We start from the raw sequence: 22,745 nt of genomic DNA, 5'->3' as shown, positions 1-22,745 counted from the left end.
TACTTGCTGAGTTTTAGTTACATTAGTTTTACTGAGCTAAACTCAGCTATCCAAGCCATGAGATGGATATACTATATTACTGTGTTTCTTTAGGAAGTAGTAATGTTTTAAATCATTTGCGTGTAATATTTTTCTATCATTTTCACAAGAAAAAAATTCGTTTTTTCTGGTTTTCATCAAAATTTTCTATTTGGCCCACATTTTGCACATTCAGTAAAAATTTGACTCAGGTTCTGTGGTCAGGGAGTGATTTAGCAATTTTAAAACAGCTTACTTAATTTTATAATTTTATAAATAAGACTTCATTATTTCCCCAGCTGCAATTTTCTTAATCCTAGGACTTCTAGTTTTTCTCAGTATCGTTTTTGGATTTGTAAAGGTTTTAAAAATCCCCGTTCTCGGTTTTGACTTTCTAGTGCAGCAATCTCTTCTTCCAGAAGAAAACATTTGTCTCTCACTACCATACCCAAAGTTATGTTCTCTTATTGATCATTTCAAATTATTTTTCTCAGAAAATTTCTCCCTTTCGTGCTATGGACCTGAAATTGTTTTTCATTTAAAGGATTTGGTGGATGGAATTGTAAGTTAATAACATTGATGTAAAATTCTTCCTCTATTCAGTCATTCTCTTAAAATTTAAAATAAAAAAACACTGAAGTTACCATCCACTTTTCATTACTCGGTAATGTCATAGTAGTTACGGTCTATTAACTAGGTCAGGGCAAACTACTCATTGCAGGAATGAATCACTCACAAGAATATAGATAAAAATGAACCATGCGAATGTGATGAGAGGAGGAGAGAATCGCTATCCAGCTCAGAAGGAGCTCAAGTCCTCAGTTCGGGAACTTACCTACAAAATGGTTTAGACTATTGTCTCTTCACCTTGGATAACTCAAAAATTAGGCAACATATTAAAAAAATAAAAATATGGGTCTGTTTATAAATAGGTATTTTAAACTATTTAAAAATGACAAAATGAAAAAATTGGGGAATGAGCCCATTGCAAACTAGACCTCTGCTAGTTTATTGGCTGTGCAGTTTAATCACAGCTTTATCTTTTAGGACTAGTTTTGTAATTGAAGTAATGCTTTTACTAAAGCATATCGGCCTGGCTGGCTCTGATGACATGCAGAAAATATGTTGATGTATTCTTTTCCACTTCTTTGCTTCTTTTGATATACATATATTCTAAGGAATTAAAACTCCTCATATAGTAGAAGATCGATAATCAAGTGCTTGAGACCAGGTGCATTCTGGATTAACGATAATTCCAGTGAATATACATGGGTGTAGGCAACACTGCAACACAGAAAATATAATTTTTTCGGAAAATCCATTGGCATCAGCAGAAATGATGCTTTGTTGAGTAAAGGCTCAAGTAATGAGGAAAAAATAATATCAAAAATATAATTGTAATATTCATAAAATTTATGATGAAAGAAAAGGATTCAAAATATTTGAAAAAGTTTTTGGGAAGAGAGAGTTTACTTGAATGTTTCCAAGGCTTAAAATGAGCGTTTGACCAGTGCACATTGCATTTTGGGCAGGCAACCAGCTGGTATTCCACTCTGACTTGTCTATTGATTAAAGGAAGCTGATTTTCTCTTAGACTGATGGTGGTGGTATAAACTTTGTTGGAATACTTTTTTTTTTACTTTAGCACATACCTGCCTTTCCTTTTGCGCAACAGTCTGGGCCTAAGGCCATTTACCTGCATCTTGGTGTTACGTATGTATATGCAAAAAATATTGGTGCTGCTTGATTAAATTTTTGCTTTTTCTGGTGAAAGTCTATTTCTCACGCTTCAAATTAAAGTGGCATCCAAATAAGTATGTACAAGGTTTTATACACCTTTTCCTGTTCTATATGCTTCTAAATTTACTGTGATGTAGCAGTAGTTCAGTGATTTTTATTGTTTTTTTTTCCTTTCCGTCAGATGCCTCATATATTTATTTGTATATTTTGTTTGCAGGTTGCTGCTGATGGCTTGCAAGTTGCTGCCCCGGTAGTAAATGGAGCATGTGGGAGTTTACGTGCCATGCAACAACCATCACAGCAAACATCAGCGGGGTATTATGACATCAGTGTCCCTGTTTATGCTACTGTCAAAGGGGTGAGTGTCATTATTTGAAGCTAAGGGAAAAATCTCTCTCAACCTGTGCAATCAGCCATTAGCAATAGCAACATAAAACCATCTTTGCTACTGATCTAACATATTCTCCACATGGAATTTCGAGAGAATTGATAAATTATTTATTTGGCCTGCCACAATCCAATTATTTGAATTGTTATTTTTGTGGCACAAAATGTCATGACAATTAATCTGCCATTATCTTTAATGGCAGCTACAGCAGGGAACTACAAATTTACAATTCAAAGCATATTACAACTCAAAACAGTTGCATATGAGCACTAGGCACAATGTAGCCAATGCATGACTTTACATGATTTATACCCTTGCTGAGTACATTGTAAACAAAAGCGTTCACAAAAACTTCAGACGGAAGAGGGGCATAATCAAAAAATTAATAAATCATTCTTAAGTACAAAATAAATTACATATGTTAATCATGAAAATGACATGCTATAAGAGTAATATTTGTGACCCAATGAACAAACAGAAATAAAATTTTCAGCTTCTGGAAAATACCAATCAAAGGCATCATTGTCAGTTGTTGTAGACAAATAACGAAAAATGACAATGTATAAGAAAAAAATTTATGAACTCCCTTGTAGTCCTGCTTTATTTGAATGTTCTAACAATTTAGGTCTAGCTGTTGCTTTGGTTGATATGTCAGCAAATTTTACGAATGGATTTTGCATTTAATTACAATATTACCATTGGATGTCATTTCATTTCACCAAACTAGAAATGATGATTGGTAAGATGAGATCTCTAGCTTCTTGAAATAGGTGGTAGTACAGGAGTTCATCACACATAAATGCATTAGCATTTTCATAATCCCAGATAAGGGAATATAAAAAGAATAATTGATATCACAGAGCACCAGTTAGCAATTAGAAATACCTATATCCTATGAGTCATTCACTCTCAGTGCTAAAACCATTGCACTTACTTCCAGTGTTTTGGCTATTGGTCCTTCAAAAATAATTCATTTTTTCACTTGTGTGTATAGAGGGCAAGTCAGATCCGCTCCATGCCATTCACTGGGGACTCCTCGGATGACTCAAGCGATGGGGAGGAGCATGGGGCCGAGGCTCGTGGAGGAGGAACAACCACAACGACGAGCAGTGGCAGTGGGGGCAGTGGCGGAGGGGCTCTCGGTAGCTGTGGGGGAGGAGGAGGCGGGGGCGGTGCTGGAGACACGGATGCATCTCTCTCCGGAGGCTCAGGTTCAAGTCCAAGCAAGAGTATGAAAACAACGTCAAGTCTGTCACCAGCCAAGCGAAGTAGCTCCTCGCCATCTAAAAGTTTACGGAGGGGTAAATCCTCTTTTACAGAAAAATGGTCTACGTCGCCTTTGCACGCGTAGAATTTGCAGAAGTTATTTCGCTTGCACCTGCTGAATGTATTGGCTTGATTGCATTTAGTCTTTTTTGTTAATTTTTGCCTCAAAAGTTTAAAGCATATGTAGAAGGAATAATTTACAATTTTTTTTGCATCTGGTTGCAATCATCTCAACATCTGTTATGGTTTTTTTTTGTTAGCTCAATTTTAGTTCGGTATGCATGATTTATTATTTTTTGAAGAAGTGGTTAAAAATTAGTTTTCCTGACAGTTGAATTTGGTCTAATGATGTAAATCTCATTCATGGTATTTCAAGTCTGATTTTTATAGATTATAGGGCAAAGAGTGACTTTGAAGGGTACTATATATGATGAAAGAGTCTATATAATTTTATTTTTCTACACTGCTATGATGCATGTATTTTAGTAGTAATTTAAATTTATTTACTGTTAGCCTACTGAATTGTGCTGGTAAATAATATTGAATTTTGAAATGTTTTCATTATCATTTGGACTCCTAGATTTTCACAAACACAGATTTTTGTGATTTTGTACGCAATTTCAATTTTTACATGATATTTAGGGTTTTTTATTTGATAGTGACTTCTTCCACGATTTGGAAAGGGTTGAACACTTTTTTTTACAGATTAATAGGTGCTGGTTTCAAATCTCACCTGTAACGTAATTAATCCAAACCAGCCTTTAGAATAAATCACTGGATGAGCAATTTTTTCATGATCTTCAAATGATCGCTGCTTAGTTTATATTCACAGGCTAGTATTTGGTTGTATCGAAATTATGCCCCGATGGCCCCAAATGTTAAGAACCCAGAATTGAGTCTTTTGAATTTTGGGACTGAAAAAGTACCGTGGCCATGAAAAATATGAAGTAGATGACAATGAGAATTACATTTAAGATCAATTTCACTCATCTCTTTACATTTGTGATTGTAAAGTAGACAGCTACTCTACACCACCTAGATATGGCCCACACATCTTACATCTGCTTCTACAGATTTCTCTTCCACCATAATAAGTGCATTTGCATGATTAAAATTTTCAATATGTGCAAGGGAAAAGTTTTATTTAATGATTTTATATGCCTCCTCCATTGCAAGCAGGATTTAAATTTACCAAATTAAGCCCCTTTTTGAATTGTAAAGTTTTAATTTACCACAGTCTAGGAGTCATACTTATTATATAAGGTTAATGAGAAAAATCGAGGAATAAATGAATTAACTCTCTAATATTAAAAATAGTTGTTCTTGGCCAAATAAAATTATAGCATCCTCATTTCTAATGGAACTATGGCTCGAGTTACTATCACTTTTCTTATTATTTTCAAATTTCATTTACAAAAATTTGACTCTTAAAGAAAGAGGTAATGAAGACATTTTATCATCACTGACCTGTTTGAATTTTTTTTTAAGATACTTCGCTGGAATCTGGAATGTCTGATGATTATGCCATCCCTCCTGATGCCTTTTCTTGTGAGACCACTAGTATCGAATCCTCTATGCCGTCCCTTGCTCTGCGCACATCACTCTACACTGATACTCCCAAAAAGGAATCACTAGAGAAAATGGGTTATCTCACAAAACTTGGTGGAAAATTGAAAACTTGGAGGAAGCGATGGTTTGTCCTGAAGAATGGAGTGCTCACATACTGGAAGTCTCAGGTAAAACTTCGCATTCAAAATAATAATATAATTATGTTTATTTAATTCATAGAAACATACACTATTCAATTTCTTGGGCGGAAACGTACATTTACTAAATCCTGTCCTGATAATGGTTGAGTTTTTTTTTTAAAGTTAGCTCATTCAATTTTTTACTAGCTTGTAGAATGTTATAAAAATTCATTCAAACTGTGTTTTTGACCTCAGAATCTGTATAAAGATTAATTTTCATGAATATTTATGGTATATTAAGTGCCATTCTAAAATTTGAGATTCTTTATAGATCATTTTATGATCTCTAATGAAAGGTATCATTAAGTTCTCGAAAATGTCATAAATCACCATAGTATATATATGCATAAATAAGTGAACCATGTGAAACAAGTTGATGTCAAATTCTTTCAAAATTTTCTCTGCAGCATACCTATGACAATAATTTGCAAAGTGATGTAAGCCGGAAACCTCAAGGCCAAATTGTTCTTGATGAGGTGTGTCGAGTAACTAGGGCTGAAGGTGCTGCAACATTTGAAATTTCCACTGGAAAGAAAACATATTATTTGACAGCTGATTCAATCGCTAACATGGAAGATTGGATTAGAGTTTTACAGGTAAATATTTTGCATTACTTTTTCCAAAATTGATTTTTTTTATTGTAAGGGCTTAACAGTATGTGGTCTTAAACCTGAGAACTCCATTTTTTTAAAGAATGTCCAGAGGAGAAATGCAACGAAACTGCTTCTGAGCAAAGAGGATAATAAACCAACTATTCAAGGATGGCTGACTAAAGTAAAGAATGGCCATGCTAAAAAGTGTTGGTGTGTTTTGATCGGAAAGATGTTCCTCTACTTTAAAACACCAAGTGATATGGTGAGTGAAACTAATTTTCAATCTGTTTCTCGCTACATTATATGTATTTACTGATATGAGTGTCTATCAAATTTTCTTTAGTTTGATGCAATTCTAATTTGAGAAAAAAGCCTGAGTTAATAAATGCATTTGTACAAGAAGTGATGGCCATATCATGGCATTTTTATCATTAATTTGAAATAATTTTTTTTATTTTCCTTGAACTATACCTGCCGGATATTGTTATGTTTGTATCCATTTTGTTTTATTATTGATCTGGAATGTGCCACCTGTGTGTATTCATTGTACATACATATTTGGGGAAAGTTTTAGTAGTAAAAATTAACTTTTTTAGTTTTTGAGTCATCAATTGCAAAATACATTGTAACCGCGTTAAAGCGAGTATGGGCTATTGCAAGACCCTCGCCATTACGAGAGACAGCCAAAGCACCATCAATTGACCCTATGATTGGCATGTAAAAAAAAAAAAATTAGTTTGTACGAGGCCCTTTTGGTGTTGACACTCGCCATAGCGAGAGTTTCCATTGCAGGGTCTTCACCAAGAGCCCCTAATCTCTGTAAATGCTGGGGTTCTGTTAGAAATGAAGTAAACAGGGAGTGCTTAGCCTCAAATTCATGTGGCAAACTTTCGTTCGATAAGTAAGTAGTTCATTTTCATGAAATTATTGCAGCATAAACATTTGCGAATGCTCGATCTTCTTTTGTTACTCGGGAGGCAGAAAGCAGTCGACAGCAGACCCACACGTCTGTGAGTTGCGTGAATAAGAGAGCATTTGAAGGTAGACACCATGGCCAAAAACGCAAAACATGTCGAAGCGAGAGAGAGAGACATCATCATCAGAGACAAAGCATGTGTTGCCGAAGCAAAGCCCCATGGAAAGGGAAGGCAGAGGGAGAGATTAATTATCATGGACAAGGAGGGTTTTCCTTTTTTTCTTTAAATGTGCCAGTTACAACAATAACCGATAAGCATTCCAATTGAACTATGTCCATGTATTCCATGCTGCCCACCTTTGTGAATAACAGCCGAAGTTTTCTCAACCCCTTCTCTCTTCTGACAAGTTATTAGGTCTGTACAAATGGTGATTTGGAGTTGAAATTATCTTCTGAATGAAGTTGTCATTCAAGTACCCCTTGTTAATTGCTGATCATTTTTCTGGAAAGTTTTTTTTAGAGTTCATATTATATAATACCTGATCATACCTGTAGAACTGAGCAGTAAGACTATTGGTTAAGGTGTGAGATCCTTTTGAGTAGGCTGTAGCCCTGTTGAATTTTTGTACGTGAATTTTGTGTGAATGACAGAGAAAGTACAACTGCTTAATGCCATTCAATTTTTTAAATATCAATCTGCCAAACCTATGAAGGAAATAATGATATCATTTTAGCATAATCTCCTTTGAAGACCCTTTGGATTTTAGGTAGGAGGAAAAAACACTAGATCCTAAATAAGATTTTAATCATTCCACAGAACCATTTTAAAAGTATTTTTACATGGATCAGAGAATACATCGGTATTTGGAATCGGATTTATGACACCAATGTTAGTGAGTTGAAGGGCACTCAATTGTGTGAACGTAGGAAAATGCTGAAATCTTATTAAGTATATAAAATTTATATTATTCACATTATATGAATAATAATACAGAGATACTTTGAAATGTTCCTCGACGAGGTAAATAACATAAAAATACTTCAGGTTGGGCAGAATCACAGGACACAAAAAAATATAAAAAAACTCACGGTACTAAATTTTCGGTGGCACATACCACTGTATGTGCCACCTAAAATTTAGTACTGTGAGTGTTTTTTATCTCTTTTTGTGTCCTGTGATTCTGCCCATCCTGGGGTATTTTTATGTTAATAATACAGAGAAATATTTAAAATTCATAGCAAGAAAATTTTGAGGTGAGATATTTGTACAGCAAACCCAATGCAAAGGGGTGGTGGATCTACTGTAAGATTCCATTTACTCGAGAATAATCATGTCTGTCTGTTGATATCTCTGTTAGCTGCCTGTTTGCTGAGAAAATTGAATGGTGGTGTAATATATATTCTAACATATATCCACCTGGATCTAGATTTTAGTATAGTATGGTAGATGTTGACATCTTATCATATTTTTTGCATTTGATTATTCAGAATCCTTTGGGGCAAATTAACATGAGAGATGCTCGCGTTGAAGAGGTGGATCATGTATCGGACTCAGATAGTGAGGACCGTGAAGGTGACAGCAGCCAGAATGCAGATCTCACCATTGGCATTTTTCCATCGCACCAAGGTCCCACTTATCTCCTTATGCCAGGAAAGCAAGAAAAGGTAATTTGTCGCCACTTTTCTGGTTGTGGTTTATATCCATTTATTAAATACTCGCAGGAAATACACCATGATCAATCAGATCAGCCTGCCTGCATTTAATGTTATTCGTATGCCTACTCATTTTTTCACTCAAATAGAACTCAATAGTAAACTTCAAATTTTTAATTCTTTGTCTACAGGATTCTTGGATGTATCATCTAACGGTTGTTTCTGGAGGTGGTGCTAGTGCTGGAACTCAGTATGAGCAGCTTGTCCAGAAATTAATGGAGACAGATGGTGATCCAAGTGAGTTGATGTTGCTCTTCTATTGTGTCTGCAATCCTCATTTAATAAAGTTCCCATAGATTTATTTGGGTTTATACCACAGGCTGTGCATGTGTTCAGTTAATCATCATAATTCCTGCCATGGGTAGGAATTGAACGCATACACTGAGGCTAAAAGTCTTTTAGCCTTTTAAAACCCTTTTAGCAGCAGTTGTAACTTAAGGAGGGAATGTTGCCATTCGCATATGCCACTCTAAAGATCTGATGAGAAAGACACAAATAGTGATGAATTCTTCTGGGTCTAAGTAGGACTTAACTAGTAGGTAACCTATGAAGACTTCATCAACATCATACACCAAACTTTACCCATACATTCAACAAGACCAATGATTTGATTTCTGGTACGAAAATAGTTTATTTGAACAATTTCAACTCCTAAATTATTCCTAAATATTTTTGGCCCCTTTGAATTAACCTAGTCCTTAGATGTTTTTTAAAACCTAAAAATTAGTAATATTTAGTGAATTTTGGATTCTTTATTTTATTGGTTGAAGCTGAATCAGTGTTCTGCACACATTATTGTATGCCTTTTGATTCTTCACTTTTCTTCTGTGAGTAGAGGAAATAAAACTCATTTAACTCTGAAAATAATTTGAGGACACCTACATTTCTGAATACTTAATATGCTTGCTGCATACCTAGAAATTTTTTCCACGTAAATTTTTGTTATCATTTAGCTTTTAAACTGAAGCCAAGACTGATTTTAGATATTTTTAAAGGCGAAGGTTGAATACCAGGTATTGTACAGTATATCCCACAGAGAAATATGGGACCAAAGTACCTAGTTTGAAGCCATTTCAAGTCTTAAATGAAGATCCAATAATGTGGGACTCTGTGTTTCACTGACTTTGAAACTTAACGCAGCTGCAAGTGCAATATTTTTGAAAGTTTCCTATGCTTTAAATGGACAGTAAAATCTGTTTTAAGTGGCCATCAAATGGGTTGAAGAGTGGAAGATCCGGATTAGGTGGTTATCTCGGACTTTGGGAACTGAAATCAAAGTTTTATAGGAAGAAGCTATAATAAAACAAGCCGCTCAGGAATTATCCAACTTAACCCTTTCACTGCTGTTCAATCTCCGGAAACCTTCTCCTCACATGCGGCGAAAATGTTAAAATGCGTTTCCTGGGCCCATGGAGCAGGTACTTCCAGGATGGGTGTGGTACACCCTCCGAAGGGTCGCTAATCCCTGACCCTATCCTCGACGAACTCACCCATGCAGGACCGTCTCATCGGCCCTACCAGCGGGGGCCCTACCTCCGGAAAAGTGACCGCTCTGACTGCAATTTGAAAATCTATCAATCAATCCGATCATCACAATATGATTGTTTTCATCGCACTCCTGCCAATCAAGCAATCAAGTACGTCTTTGAACCGTGTCTCTGTGATAAAAAATAACGATTTTGTTAACTTTGCAACAAAACGTGGCTGTGGACCACCGGAAAACGGCCATTACATGAAAGTTAACAAAATCATTATTTTTCATCGCAGAAACACGTTTCAAAGACGTACTTGATTGCTTGATTGGCAGGAGTGCGATGAAGACAATCATATTGTGATGATCGGATTGATTGATTGATTTTCAAATTGCAGTCAGAGCGGTCACTTTTCCGGAGGTAGGGCCCCCGCTGGTAGGGCCGATGAGACGGTCCTGCGTGGGTGAGTTCGTCGAGGAAAGGGTCCTTGATTAGTGGGTCCCTTCGAAGTGCTTCGGCGAAAGTGCTGACCGCATGGCGAGGAGGAAGAAAAAGTACGTCCACCGCAGTCTGCCGTGCGGACGTACTAGGTACGTCCACAGCAGTCTGCCGTGCGGACGTACTAGGTACGTCCACAGCAGTGATAGGGTTAAACTGGCATAATCATTTAGTTAGAAAAAAAATGAATTCAATGTTATAGTATGATTAAAGCAATGCTGCTTGTAAATTACAAAGGGGCTATGTTTTTTAAAATTAGTTCTTTAGAACTCCTATTTGAAGGTAGACTTTTTGATTAGAAGAGAGATTTTTAAATGATTGGCTGCTTGGTCAGGTTTTACTATAATTCCATTCCTATTACCTATTCATGCTGATGTTCCTTCATTTGATGGCTGAACTGCACCCAAACTTGTGAATTATTACTTTTTTGCACCATTCCTTGTTGTTCATAGCTATCTTCTTGGATTTAATGGAAGATTATCATAACTTCAGCACATTAATTATGATTTGTCGCAATATTTCCATAAGCTTTCCTGAACAATCTTACTAGCAGTAAAGATGTATTGAATCCATTACTCTTAATGTTTTTCAGATTGTGTCCTGTGGAGGCATCCTCATCTCTTGCACAGCAAAGAAAGCATAGTTGCTCCCTTAACAACATTATCTTCAGATGCTTTACAAGCAGAAGCTGTGAAATTGTTCAAGGTAGATAACCTAAAAGCTGTATTTTTTTGGTGAGGTTGTATGCAACAAGTAAGAATATTCTCTTTCAGACGAATTCAAGTAGAAAATTTTATTTCAAACAATTGTTTGCAGTACCTAATGCATACATATTTATCCATCTAAAATTTTGTCTGTGATTAGTGAGCTACCTATTAACTTTGGTACTTCTTTGTCTCCCTTTCTTTTTATCTATTAAGCTAGTGTTTTCCTTTAACTGGCATTGATAAAATTCTATGTATGTATATACTGTTAGGATTATGATTAAGTACTTTAGGCCATAGGAGATGGACCTAATGTCACAAAAAATTTGCTATATCTTTGCAGTCTTGCCAGCTGTTCATCTCTGTGCATTTAGATTCTGCTGGCATTGACTACCATGTAGTCTTGGCACAGAATGCCTTGCAACAATGCCTGGATGTGCCTGAGTTACAAGCTGAATTTGTGTGTGCTCTGGTAAAGCAGACATCTAGGCACACCCATCACAAGATTGGGGTCCAGGTAAACAGGACGCTCAACAAATTTAAGCCTTCTCGTGTAAGTGTGTGCTTTTGGCTGCCATTTTTTGTTTTACTGCATAATTTTTTATAATTTTTTTACCCATCACATTTGTATAAACGTCCTTGCAAAACTTTTCATCCCCATTGACCTAGGTCTGCGACTGCAGCATGAATTGTGAATTCTAATAGATTGCTTAGTGCGACTAAAATGCACATCTGAGTGATTTTCTATGTCTCACTCAAAGAAAAATGACCAGTTTTGGACACTCTCAGCTTGTTATAGTGGTATTTTAAAATTTGTGTTATTTTTCTTTGAATTTGACATTGGAAATTGCGAGATTGCATATTTTCATGCATTAAATATATTAAACCCTTTGCAAATTTCCCTTTTGTACAGATAACTATGTATAATAATTATCATTCTGGGGACAATCCAGTGAATGATCAAACATGAAGAATTTACTCCAAGGGTAATGAGATCAAGCATTGAAGATTGTTTTGGAGACTCTCATTAAATGCAATTAAGGGAATTGGTCACAAATCAGGGTTTCGTATCATTTTTCTGTTTAAGCTGGAATACGCATAAAAAATAGGTAATTGTGATTAAGATGAAGCAATGCCCCGTCCTTCCCAATTGTGAATCAGTTCATTACAATAGTGGGGTGGAATCCAAATTATTAGCCTTTTAAGCAGAGTCATAATTGGCGATTCAGGTAAGATGTAAGTGAAACAACCGCCAAATCTGTAAAATATTCTCAGGTTTCCCACTGAGACACTTCTTCCATGGCTGCCAATGTTTTGTTAGGAGAGTTTTCTTAGATTCCCAAAGTTAATAAGCCCGGAGCATGTTAATAAACACATCCTTGTCCTTAAACTGCTGTTCTATTGAGGGATTTGGAAATTTCACATAGTGGTGAAGTTTTCTCTGGGGTGGTTCAAGAGGTCTACCACTGGTCTTTCACAGGAATTTAATCAAAATAGTTTTTGAAACCAGTTGGTTTGCTATGAATTGGTCTTTCAATTTTTCATTGAAACATGGTGATCAATATTTATAAAGTAAGGAATTAGTGGAATTGAACTGGTACGGAATTGTTGCCATCCTGAACACCTTGGTGCTTTCTAGGTTTGACGGCTGAAACTTGTTCCTAAAGAGAAGAATAATTTAATGGTAGTGTGTAAAATTGGCATTCCTATTATTGACTAGGAAGTATTTTTTGCATTGATTTGATTTATGAATAATCTAAATATTCATCTAACATTTGCCTGCAAGGTGGGCAATGCCTCCAGTAGGCATAAATCTTTCATGTCTGTCTACCGCTTCTCTTTATGATAATTCTGATAAAAAATTTTATCACTTCTTTCAAAAATGGACTTTCCAGGTAAAGCATTTTGCCATATCATTTCTGAATTTGTTTTTTTTTTAGGAAAAACTACTCTACTAGTAGCTTAGCATGAATCCAGCAAGTTTTCTTTACTCCCTTTAAATACCAGAGCAGTATGGTCAAGTTACTGACCACATGCAGACTAGAAATTGTCCTTTTAGACTAGATGTATTTGCAAGTTAACCTTATCCTTACTAAAGACATAAATATACATGTGGAAGTTTCTTGACCTGGGAGACGAAAGCCATATATTTTCGTCGGAGATTTTCTTACACAAGTGAACGAATGCCGAATATATACCCCTTTCATGACTGTCGCGGGTGCACAACGTCTTTGTTTTGGGACCCAACACTGCAAGGTTTAGGCTTTACCCTTGGAATTCGGGAGCAGATACCCTGACCCCTCGTCTTTTATTACCACTCTTAGCGGTAAGGGATTCTTCATCATTTCTCATCATCAATCCGGGGTCATGCAATTGTTGATTCAGTCAGTTTTCGAAATAAACATTTGTTCTTTTCTCAAGAAATATGAACTAAGAATTGAATTCTTTGTCTTTTGAGCAGTTTTTACAATTTTTAAACAAAATTCTATGATAAATATTAACTTATATCTTGAGTTCTGTATAAAAATCAACATGGGAATTGTTGCTGCATTAAATGCGTTAATATTGACCCTAGAACTTTGTTTAAAATTTGACAATGCTCAGAAAAAAATGAGAAATTCAATTCAAAGTCTGTAATTTACGAGCAAGCAACAATCATCCATGTGCCAAATACATGAAAGCAATCCATAAGTTTGCCCGCGAACCAATACCTCAGGCAGGGTCGTAAACCCGGAAAGGAGGGAGTGCAACTACTCTCGGAGTCGGAGATAATGTGGAGTCCCCGCTGGGAGGGGTTGAAAAAGGTTGGAGCTGAGAGCGTGCGATTATCCACGAGACCTTTGGGGCTCAGTACAGCAGTCATGCTATGATGAAAACTCTGCCGCCTCGAAAGGGTTAAAGGTTATTTGAGGTCCAATTTTTATTCGGAATAGTTGTTGACAGCTTTGGAAGAAACAACCCACTGGAAAACCTGAGAAGATTTTGCCAGAATCATTCACAGGGAAAACTGAAATCTATCGTTACTGCCTAATTCAAGGCATGAATTTCATTAGAGATAGCAGCTTGTAAGAATATCCCCTTCCCATTTAATACAACGAAACTATTCCAATTTTTGTGTAAATCCACCCCTTAAGTATTCAGCCTTCTAATATGTTTGCGATAAGACCTGATGATATTTTGAATTCAAATTTTGAGGCATCTTTAATCCATGGTTTCCTGCAGATACTACTGATGGAATCTTTTAGTTTCCCAGTTTCTTATAATGTCAGTCTATCATCACTGTTTCTTTAAAAAAAATTTTTAAGGCAAAATTTCATTTTATGATTTACTCTGCATATTTAAATGAGGAAAATTGTTGTCCCTTCACTAGCTTTGTTTTTTCATTTGACTTGCAAGGAAGTTTCAAAGGATAGAGTTCTGTGAATGAATTGGTTAATGAATCTGTAAGTACCTTATATAATTTGATTTTTAAAGCTCACACTTTGGGCTCTTATTTTAATTATGTGAATGGCTAGGCTACCGTCATGGCTTGCTAAGTGTTGAAAAGTCAATGTATACTTTGGTTAAACTTCTTTTTCAAAGGTGTTTGAAATGTGCCATTGATTTTTTTGATTACTGTAGATGCTGCTACATGAGCTCTCATCAGAAACTCATGTTTAGAGCATGATGCATAGCTAGATATGAAAGCAAATGTTTAAGCCTCAAAATTTTCTCTTTTTAATATCAATTTATCATATTTTTATACTTTTGCATGATATGGTCATTAATTTGCATTATAAATTTTTACTATCACCACTGTTTGGTAAACAATGGTATAAAAATAGCAACAATTTCCTAGAAAATGCTGAGATAATTGTCTAAGATGGTATAAATTATAATCTACAATCACTCAAACAGTTTGAGGGTAGTTATAATATCTAAATAGTCATTACATTAAAAAATAGTTAAATCTCTCGAAATTGCTTGTATAATAAATGGTGTCATGCTCGAGTTTCATATAAATTAAAAATTTGTGTATTAAGTGAAATATAAATGTTAAAATTATTTTTATTATTTATTTCAGGTAATTATTTTGACCTCATTATCTTTGTACTAAAATACTGACTTAATCTATAACCAATTCCCTATACATAGTTATTTTATTATCAAACTCTCAAAGCTATCAACATATTTAATGAAAATCTCTCTGAGTATAGTTTTTTCTGTTATGCCTATAGTATAAAAACATTTATATTCAGGTTTTCAGTTTTTTTCATTCAATTTATTGTGTGCTCATTCTTTTCCATTGCCTGCAATGGTAGCTCAGACATGTTATCAGAAGTAGTAGAGTTTTTCCATCCTTGATTTTTCTATTGTTCTATATTGATTTTTATGAAGTAAGTACTGCCATCCTGTTAAAGAAATTACGGCCATGTGTGAAATTAATCTGCATACATTACCCAATATTGTTGCTCTTAAGGAGAAGCAGATTTTCTTTATGCTTAGCTTAAAATTTAAATAAATACACCATTTCAATTTAGAATTTTATGCCCCTGTTTCATACCATATTTTTTAATAAATTCATTTACCGAAATGAAAATATATATTTCAAATTAATCAATAAGTACTTTGAATTAATATTTGAGCAAGCAATACTCTTTTCAAATTGTCATCATTATCATACAATACTTTATTTTTAAGTTTTGAAAAAGTGTGTATAATTTTATTCTCTTAATCTCATGGTTAGCCATAACTTCTTCACTTGCCACAGCTTATCTTTTTAATAGATTGTCAGTGTGTAACCCTTTTTGTGGTTGTCAGTGTTTCTTTTTTAATAAAAAAATGATTCATTTGTTTTATTATCTGTGTTAAGGCTATTTCAGCTTTTTATATGCACCTCTTTTATCAGTAGAATCAGTGATTTCTCACATTTTAGTTATTATTATTTGTATTCAAACCAAATACCTAAGACATGCTAAAAAATACCAAAGCATTTAACATAAATAATCAGAGTGATTTAATGTAAAATTATTAATCATAAAGCTTAAATGCTGTCTGATAGCTCACAACCATTGGTTTAGAATGTGCTAGTGCTTTTTAACTTAAGCTTTTTATTGGAGCACCACTCAAGAAATATCATTTATTCAACGTATGCATGGTGTTCCACAGGTATGCACTTACATTGTGATATTATGCCGTTGAAGAAGTCTCTAGCGCTTGGTACTGGAAAAGTAAAATTGCGTTAAAGTTCAGTTTTTCTCTTGAAAAGAAATTTTAAACAGTTTCACTAATGACATAAATAATAATGATTCATCTTAAATACCCAGTAATGTTTGATGTTGCAGTTGCATGCTTATATTTGTGCCTAAGCTAGAGAGTTCAATTCAAATTGGAGTCCCATACAGTATTGTCTAGGAATTCTTTCGGACTTGTAGTACTTCTTCAAGTGGATTTTTATCACTATTTTATCAAAACATGACCTAAATTATAATTATTTTACTTATGCATGACATTAAATAATGCGCTAAGTATCACACAACATGTAAGTGCATAGCGTGGAACACCTAGAGCATTTGTATGTAATGTGACTTCTGTTTACCAATAAAATGCATACCTATTGAATGACCATTGTTTTGTGAAATGTGTTTACTCTTTATATTTTGGAATGGAATGTTTGTGTGTGACAAGAATAGAAACTATTAAATCTTTGCCCCTTAAAAAAAACCCACTCTTTAGAATTGAGTTAAATGTTTTCATTAAATTCATCTCCTCTATTTGAAATTAAAAGAAAATGTGTGTGTATGGTGTATAGCTGCTTTACTATATAGATTCAGCACTCATTCATGCATGCTTTATTTAGCTGTCAATAGTGAACAGTTATAATTTCCCCTTAGATATTTGGGAAATAATTTACACTTCAATATAGTTCACCGTAATTATTCATAGAATAATTTATTGACCTATTACATCACTTAGTTATAATCGAGTAATTTCTGGGCATTAAAGTTTGTTACCTACATAGGATTTAGTATTTTATATAATATAAAACAAGTGGAATTTTATTGGATGGTGTCTATTTAAGGGGGTTATTATTCTCTCTCTAATACTTCTTCATAAATTCAAAATTAAATTTAAATGCACACCTACACACACATTATTTTTAATATAGAAAGGAATATTTACATAGAAAATATAGCTTTGACTTGCACAGAGTTCACTACTTATTCAATCTCTCAATCATTGCCAGCTCCTTTTCTTTTGCTAAAAGTAATCCTTTTTCAAAATTTTGGAAATTACCTAGCTTTCATGCTTAACCACGAGCTTTTGGGCATCAATTAGAAAGTCACTTCAGTAGTTGAAAGAAATGACCCATGGGAGTCTACAGCGTGCAACAAGAACACTCACATTCCATTCCAGCAACTGCTGCTTTGCGCGACTCAGTCGCTCTTCATGTGCGACTCAGCCAACGCTCAGAAGGGTTCTCCAACTTCGCAGCAATCAGCAGCTGCCCTGCCTCTCGATTGTAAGACCAATCCACCAAGCTTCGTGTTCGTCCAAGGCTGGCAGCTGTTAGCTCTTGCTGTATCCTTGTTTGTGCCAAGAAATAACCGTCTGCTGTGGTATTTAAAGTTGCATCTTCACAGGAATGCAGACTCAAAGTTAGTACATTTTTTTTCTTCTTCATGGATAAAACGTCATCAAGCCAAGGATATAAATGAACATATCAATTTTACTAGCCACTTACTTGTTCTAGTTGTTCTGCTGATACTTTCAGTGTGAGGCATGGTTTTTAATCTCCTCATGAATACAGTTCCAACTTTTGTTCATGATATGGGTAAGAATTCTGGCCATAATTGGGCCTTCAATGGAATGCATGAAACAGAGGAAGGGAGTTGATGGAAGTTAAAAGCAATGGAGGTAATATACTAATGCACTGGGATACCGTGAGAAGAAGATCCAAGTCACAGGATGGGAACACCTCTAAAATTGATGTAATCCCATTGGGTTATCCCATACCTCAGAAAATGATGTGGTCTGCCCTGACTGTGTTAACAAGGTTCTGCTGTGATTATACAGTTCAAAGCAAATATTTTTTGGATATCTTGTTGAAAAATAATTTTTCCTACCATACATTACATCCTTCAAGATAAAAAAGCTAACAGAATACATAAAATGCAATACCTATATTTTTAATCATATTTTTTTCAGCAGTTTCAATCAACTGGTGCCATTGTCATTAAGATAACTTATGTTGATTTCATTCACAGAATGAACCTGCTTATGACTGAGATATAAGTAGGGAAAAGTGTCTAAATTTATTTTTTAACATGATATTTATGCTACAATAGATCTCTTATCACTTTCTTTTGTGAAAAGAACATTTATATCTTTGCTGAAATCCACATTTTTTTTGGTGCAGATAAGCATCACCATGAGATCCCACAGAATTTTTCTAATTTTAGTTTTGTTATGTCCTCAAAACTTGGTATGGAAAAATTGTTTTTAATGTCTGATATTATTTTAAGTTAACAACAAGGAAATATTTATAAACTTACAAATAGCATACAATCCATTTCATGTAATGTAAATTAGCATAACCACAACATTAGCTTTAATTCTCAAAACTGTACTAAAGAAAGGAAAATGATGTTGAAAGTATGAGGTGCCCATAGAATATTCCAAATATTTTTATTGGGTCAAATTCATTTTTCACTGAATCTTTCGTGAATCAATCTTGAGAGGTCTACTTCTATATTCTGTTGTTCCATTACCTCACGAATAATCTCCACTTTATTCTTCAGAAGTGAATGTGGGAAGTATGCCGCCTACTGCCAACGTGCCTTAGAGAGAACTTTGCAAAATGGTGGTCGCCAAGCTAAGCCGTCCAGAATGGAAGTTCTTTCAATTCTGCTCAAAAACCCATACCACCATTCCCTGCCCCATGCTATACCTGTTCATTTGCTGAATGGAACTTACCAGGTTTGTATGTTAAATTATTTAATCCACAGTATTTGAGTATAATTAACACTAGAAGGAGTGGGATTGTATGTCTACCTAGAAGGGCCATTACCAGTTATTTTAATGGGTAGTAATTATGTTAAATATTTCTAAGTTTGTGTTAAGGTTAATTATAATTGCCTTTATTTGCATATACAAATTTGGTCCTTCTAAGCCATATGGCTTGTCAGAAGGTTCCAGTTATTCAATACAACATGTAGCACATTGAGAGCATAGCAAATATATATATTTTTAATATAAAACATAAATTATTTATAACATAAAACATAAATTATTTATATATTGTTTATATTACAAGGTTCAACTTCAACTTTAGGGGCTTTTAAACAAAACTATGATAATTTAATATATTTTGTACATTTCAGATTAAAATAAAGAAATTACAAGTTTACAATATCACTTATTAACCAATCTTTCACTTTTAAATCTTTTTCTTTTTTTATTGATAAGTACATTAAATAATACCTTTTATCTTAATTTATCAAAACCACTGAATGATATTTTTGAAAATCATTTTACAATAAAAAATTTAATATGGACAGTGGTCTTGTCGCTCCTGCTTCCTGCAGGGCTATTGTGCTAAATGGGGCCATACGTATGGCCGGCTGAAAGTTTCGTATGGCCTGATCCGAAATTACGGCCTAAACCGATTCCACTCTCGCAGGGCCATATCCTATGGCCCAGCTAAAAGTCTTAATGCCCTTTCTGTAGGCGAGTATGAGAATTATAATTGGTACTATAAGTTGGATTCACTTTTTTTAAACACTAGTCATTTGTTGAGAAGGAAGTTTATTCAAACACGGATAAAAAATTAATTGTATGTCCCTTAACTGAAATGGACTCTTATTAAAAAATAAATTTGGATTTTCTTTAAACACTGATCTGGCGGAACACAATGGAGATCTTTAAAAAAAGTGAAGAAAGCAAATCACGGACGAGAAGAAGCAGAAGAAATTTGTACCGTACAGTATTATAATATTCGCGAATTGCACATGTTATGGATAGAGTTAGAACATGACATCCTATTGTAGTTCTAACCCCCTTCCTCTCCTTCCAATGGTTAACTATTGTCTCATGGCTGCAATCATTTGCCCCCAAAAGTCTAATCCAGCCAATGCACAAAATCTAAAGATGAAATTGAAACTTTAAGTTTCATTAATTTTATTATCAGCGGCTTATGTTTAGGTAGCTGTATAAAATTATAACATCAATATGAGCCTATAATTCTTTCCTTGATTTGTGGACAGCATTTGTCCTTTGCGCATCGACTTCCTTAAGATTGCCTTACTGCCAAAAAAATGTCTTGCCCTATATTCCTTTGATATCCTCCCTCGTGAACCATAATGAAATGAGAATCTTAAAATATAAAACATTTCATAGCGGGTATTTCTAGTTACCAACAGCTTTTCTATACAAATAAGTAAGAAATCTGCTAGCAAATGTAGCACAGAAAGCAAATAAAAGCTTGTTCCTACAATCACTTCAACAGAGCATCCACTATATCTTCTTACAAAGTAAGTACATAACAACATCTTTTGAAGCACGGAAATATTTAATGAAAATATCATCATCGTATGCGAATGGATTACCTACACGTATCCCGTATCCTCCTTATGAAATCGACGTCTTTCTTTCATATATCTAGCCAATGCCCGTTGAATCCGTGTTTGCTCCCCCACAATATTAATATATTTCTTGAAACAATTGCTCTGTAATCGATGACACTTCGTAAGTATCTTTTATAACTCTTTAGGCGAGCAATGTTATTTCGTATGGCCCGTGTTATGACGGCCTCCTAGGCAGGCCATAATATTACGGCCTTTAGGCCATAGCTACCGCCCTACTTATGGCCTTTCGCTCAGAGTAGAATCACTCGAAGCCATGCGTATGTCTCGAGGCCGTAGTTATGGTCAATGTCGACTTATGGCCCGGCCATACGATTAGTGGAATAACCCTGCTGGGCTACCATATGCCTCTTGGTAGGGCAGATATGCTGCTTATTTCCATTCAGTATTTAATAAAGCATGTTAATTGTATAAGTGTGAGTATCAAAAACATCCAAATGACCAGTTGTTATATATTGTAGTGATTTCCTGAATAAAACAAAGGTTACCATTATAGATATATAAAATAGAAAAGCTCAACCTGTTATTTTGACAGGTTGTTACTCCTGACAGGTTGGTCTGTTAATATATGCAGGTAGTATAACTCCATTTATTTGTGAATACAATCAAATTATATTTTAACAGAATGTGTACGATAAAAAATAAACATACGCCAGAAAAAATTAAGACTGCAGAAAAAAAGTCTGGGTACTCTGATTAAGTAAGTAGATCCTTCTAGTATTAAAGGCAGGATCAAGTGTTGGGATGTTTTAGCCCTTTCACAACATCACTATTTTTGCTATTTGATCTGAAAATTATTATTTTATTAAAAAGCCATTGTTCCAATTGGATGGAGTAAGATAGAATTGTTTCCCTTTTCTCTGGGAACTTTTTTACCGTGAAAATTGAATTGTTACATCAGGGTCATCCTTTACACAAATTAAATGAAAACCTAAAATATGTTCAAAGCTTAGCCCTTGGTTGGACAAACGGCAAAAATTTTCCTCTTTGTTGATGATGACCTCACCTGATTGGAATAACCAAAAATGCTGCTGAGAATTTATTTAACCAACCAAAAGCACTCTTTTTACCATAACTTTACATATCTTATGCAACTGAATTTTTTTTTTTTGGAAGTGTATGATATTTCTGTAGTATTTTTCCTGTCGATTGTCATAATTATTTATCGCAGTTTAATTTTTTCCCTTTCTCGATAAAATAATATATTTAACATTATGTATTATTGTTTTAGGTTGTGAGTTTTGATGGTTCTACAACAATAGAAGAATTTCTGACCACCCTGAATCAGGAAATTGGATGCAGAGATGTTTCTCATTCTGGATTCACCCTTTTTAGTGATGATCCCATTGAGAAAGATCTGGAGCATTTCATTGATCCTCAAGCAAAGGTAGGAATCTATCAATTAAAACTGAATAACCTAAATATATATGGTGCCAAAAGAAAAGTTCGTTGTTACAGTGAATGAAATTGGTTTTCAAGAGTATTTGTTCACGACGCGAAGTTAAGTTTCTTTGACAAGTTTGCCTTGTAAGCATATGTTTTTGAATAGATTCAAAATTGTCTTCTGTTGAAGAATTGAGGTATGTATGAAATAACTGATAAATTATTTTTCTTTTAATCAACAAAGGTTTTGCCTTCTGGCAATAACCATTGCAATAGTAATTGTTGGGTTATACTTCAGAGGTGGTGTCTACAAGTCACTGACTTTTTCACCCTGAGCCCTCTTAATTGGCTGGAAGGATAAATAGTGGGGAGTCTTGCTGTAATGTGCACGCCAACTCCCTGGGGTGGGGATATTATAACATATAGGAAGGAAAGGAAGGACCTCCAGTCAGACTGTGATGGGGGTGGTGCAAACTATCCCTCAAGCAATCTGATTTGTTCTGTCCGTAGAGAGTGAGAGAGAGGGAAGACTCATTGTCCAGAGATTTTGAAAAAGAATTGTCGAGGAATATTTGTAACTACCAATAACATATGGCAAACTCTCTTAATACATCACTTATTATCTTTAGATAATATTTGTGATTGTGGGCCAGAAACTAAATATGATCTCTTTTTTTTAAGTT

The 22,745-nt window shown here is 34.7% G+C and overlaps 1 protein-coding gene across 14 annotated transcripts in view; it reads left to right on the top strand.

Annotated features, from left to right (window-relative positions):
* Nucleotides 1-22,745, top strand: part of LOC124153473 (uncharacterized protein CG43867) — a 681,094-nt gene that overhangs the window by 646,057 nt on the left and 12,292 nt on the right. For 6 of the 14 annotated variants that reach the window (XM_046526646.1, XM_046526642.1, XM_046526643.1 and 3 more), the window contains 12 exons: nt 1,976-2,116; nt 3,141-3,447; nt 4,901-5,148; nt 5,568-5,756; nt 5,836-6,015; nt 8,158-8,334; nt 8,514-8,619; nt 10,945-11,057; nt 11,400-11,609; nt 17,453-17,694; nt 18,838-19,015; nt 21,911-22,066. In XM_046526646.1, coding sequence (XP_046382602.1) covers nt 1,976-2,116; nt 3,141-3,447; nt 4,901-5,148; nt 5,568-5,756; nt 5,836-6,015; nt 8,158-8,334; nt 8,514-8,619; nt 10,945-11,057; nt 11,400-11,609; nt 17,453-17,694; nt 18,838-19,015; nt 21,911-22,066 — 2,247 coding nt within the window. The remainder of the gene's footprint in view (nt 1-1,975; nt 2,117-3,140; nt 3,448-4,900; nt 5,149-5,567; nt 5,757-5,835; nt 6,016-8,157; nt 8,335-8,513; nt 8,620-10,944; nt 11,058-11,399; nt 11,610-17,452; nt 17,695-18,837; nt 19,016-21,910; nt 22,067-22,745) is intronic. The other 8 variants (XM_046526651.1, XM_046526649.1, XM_046526653.1 and 5 more) reach the window with 8 other exon arrangements.

This window comes from Ischnura elegans, chromosome 2, assembly GCF_921293095.1.
Source record: "Ischnura elegans chromosome 2, ioIscEleg1.1, whole genome shotgun sequence".
Lineage (NCBI taxonomy): Eukaryota > Metazoa > Arthropoda > Insecta > Odonata > Coenagrionidae > Ischnura > Ischnura elegans.
This window is presented reverse-complemented; position numbering and strand designations above follow the sequence as displayed.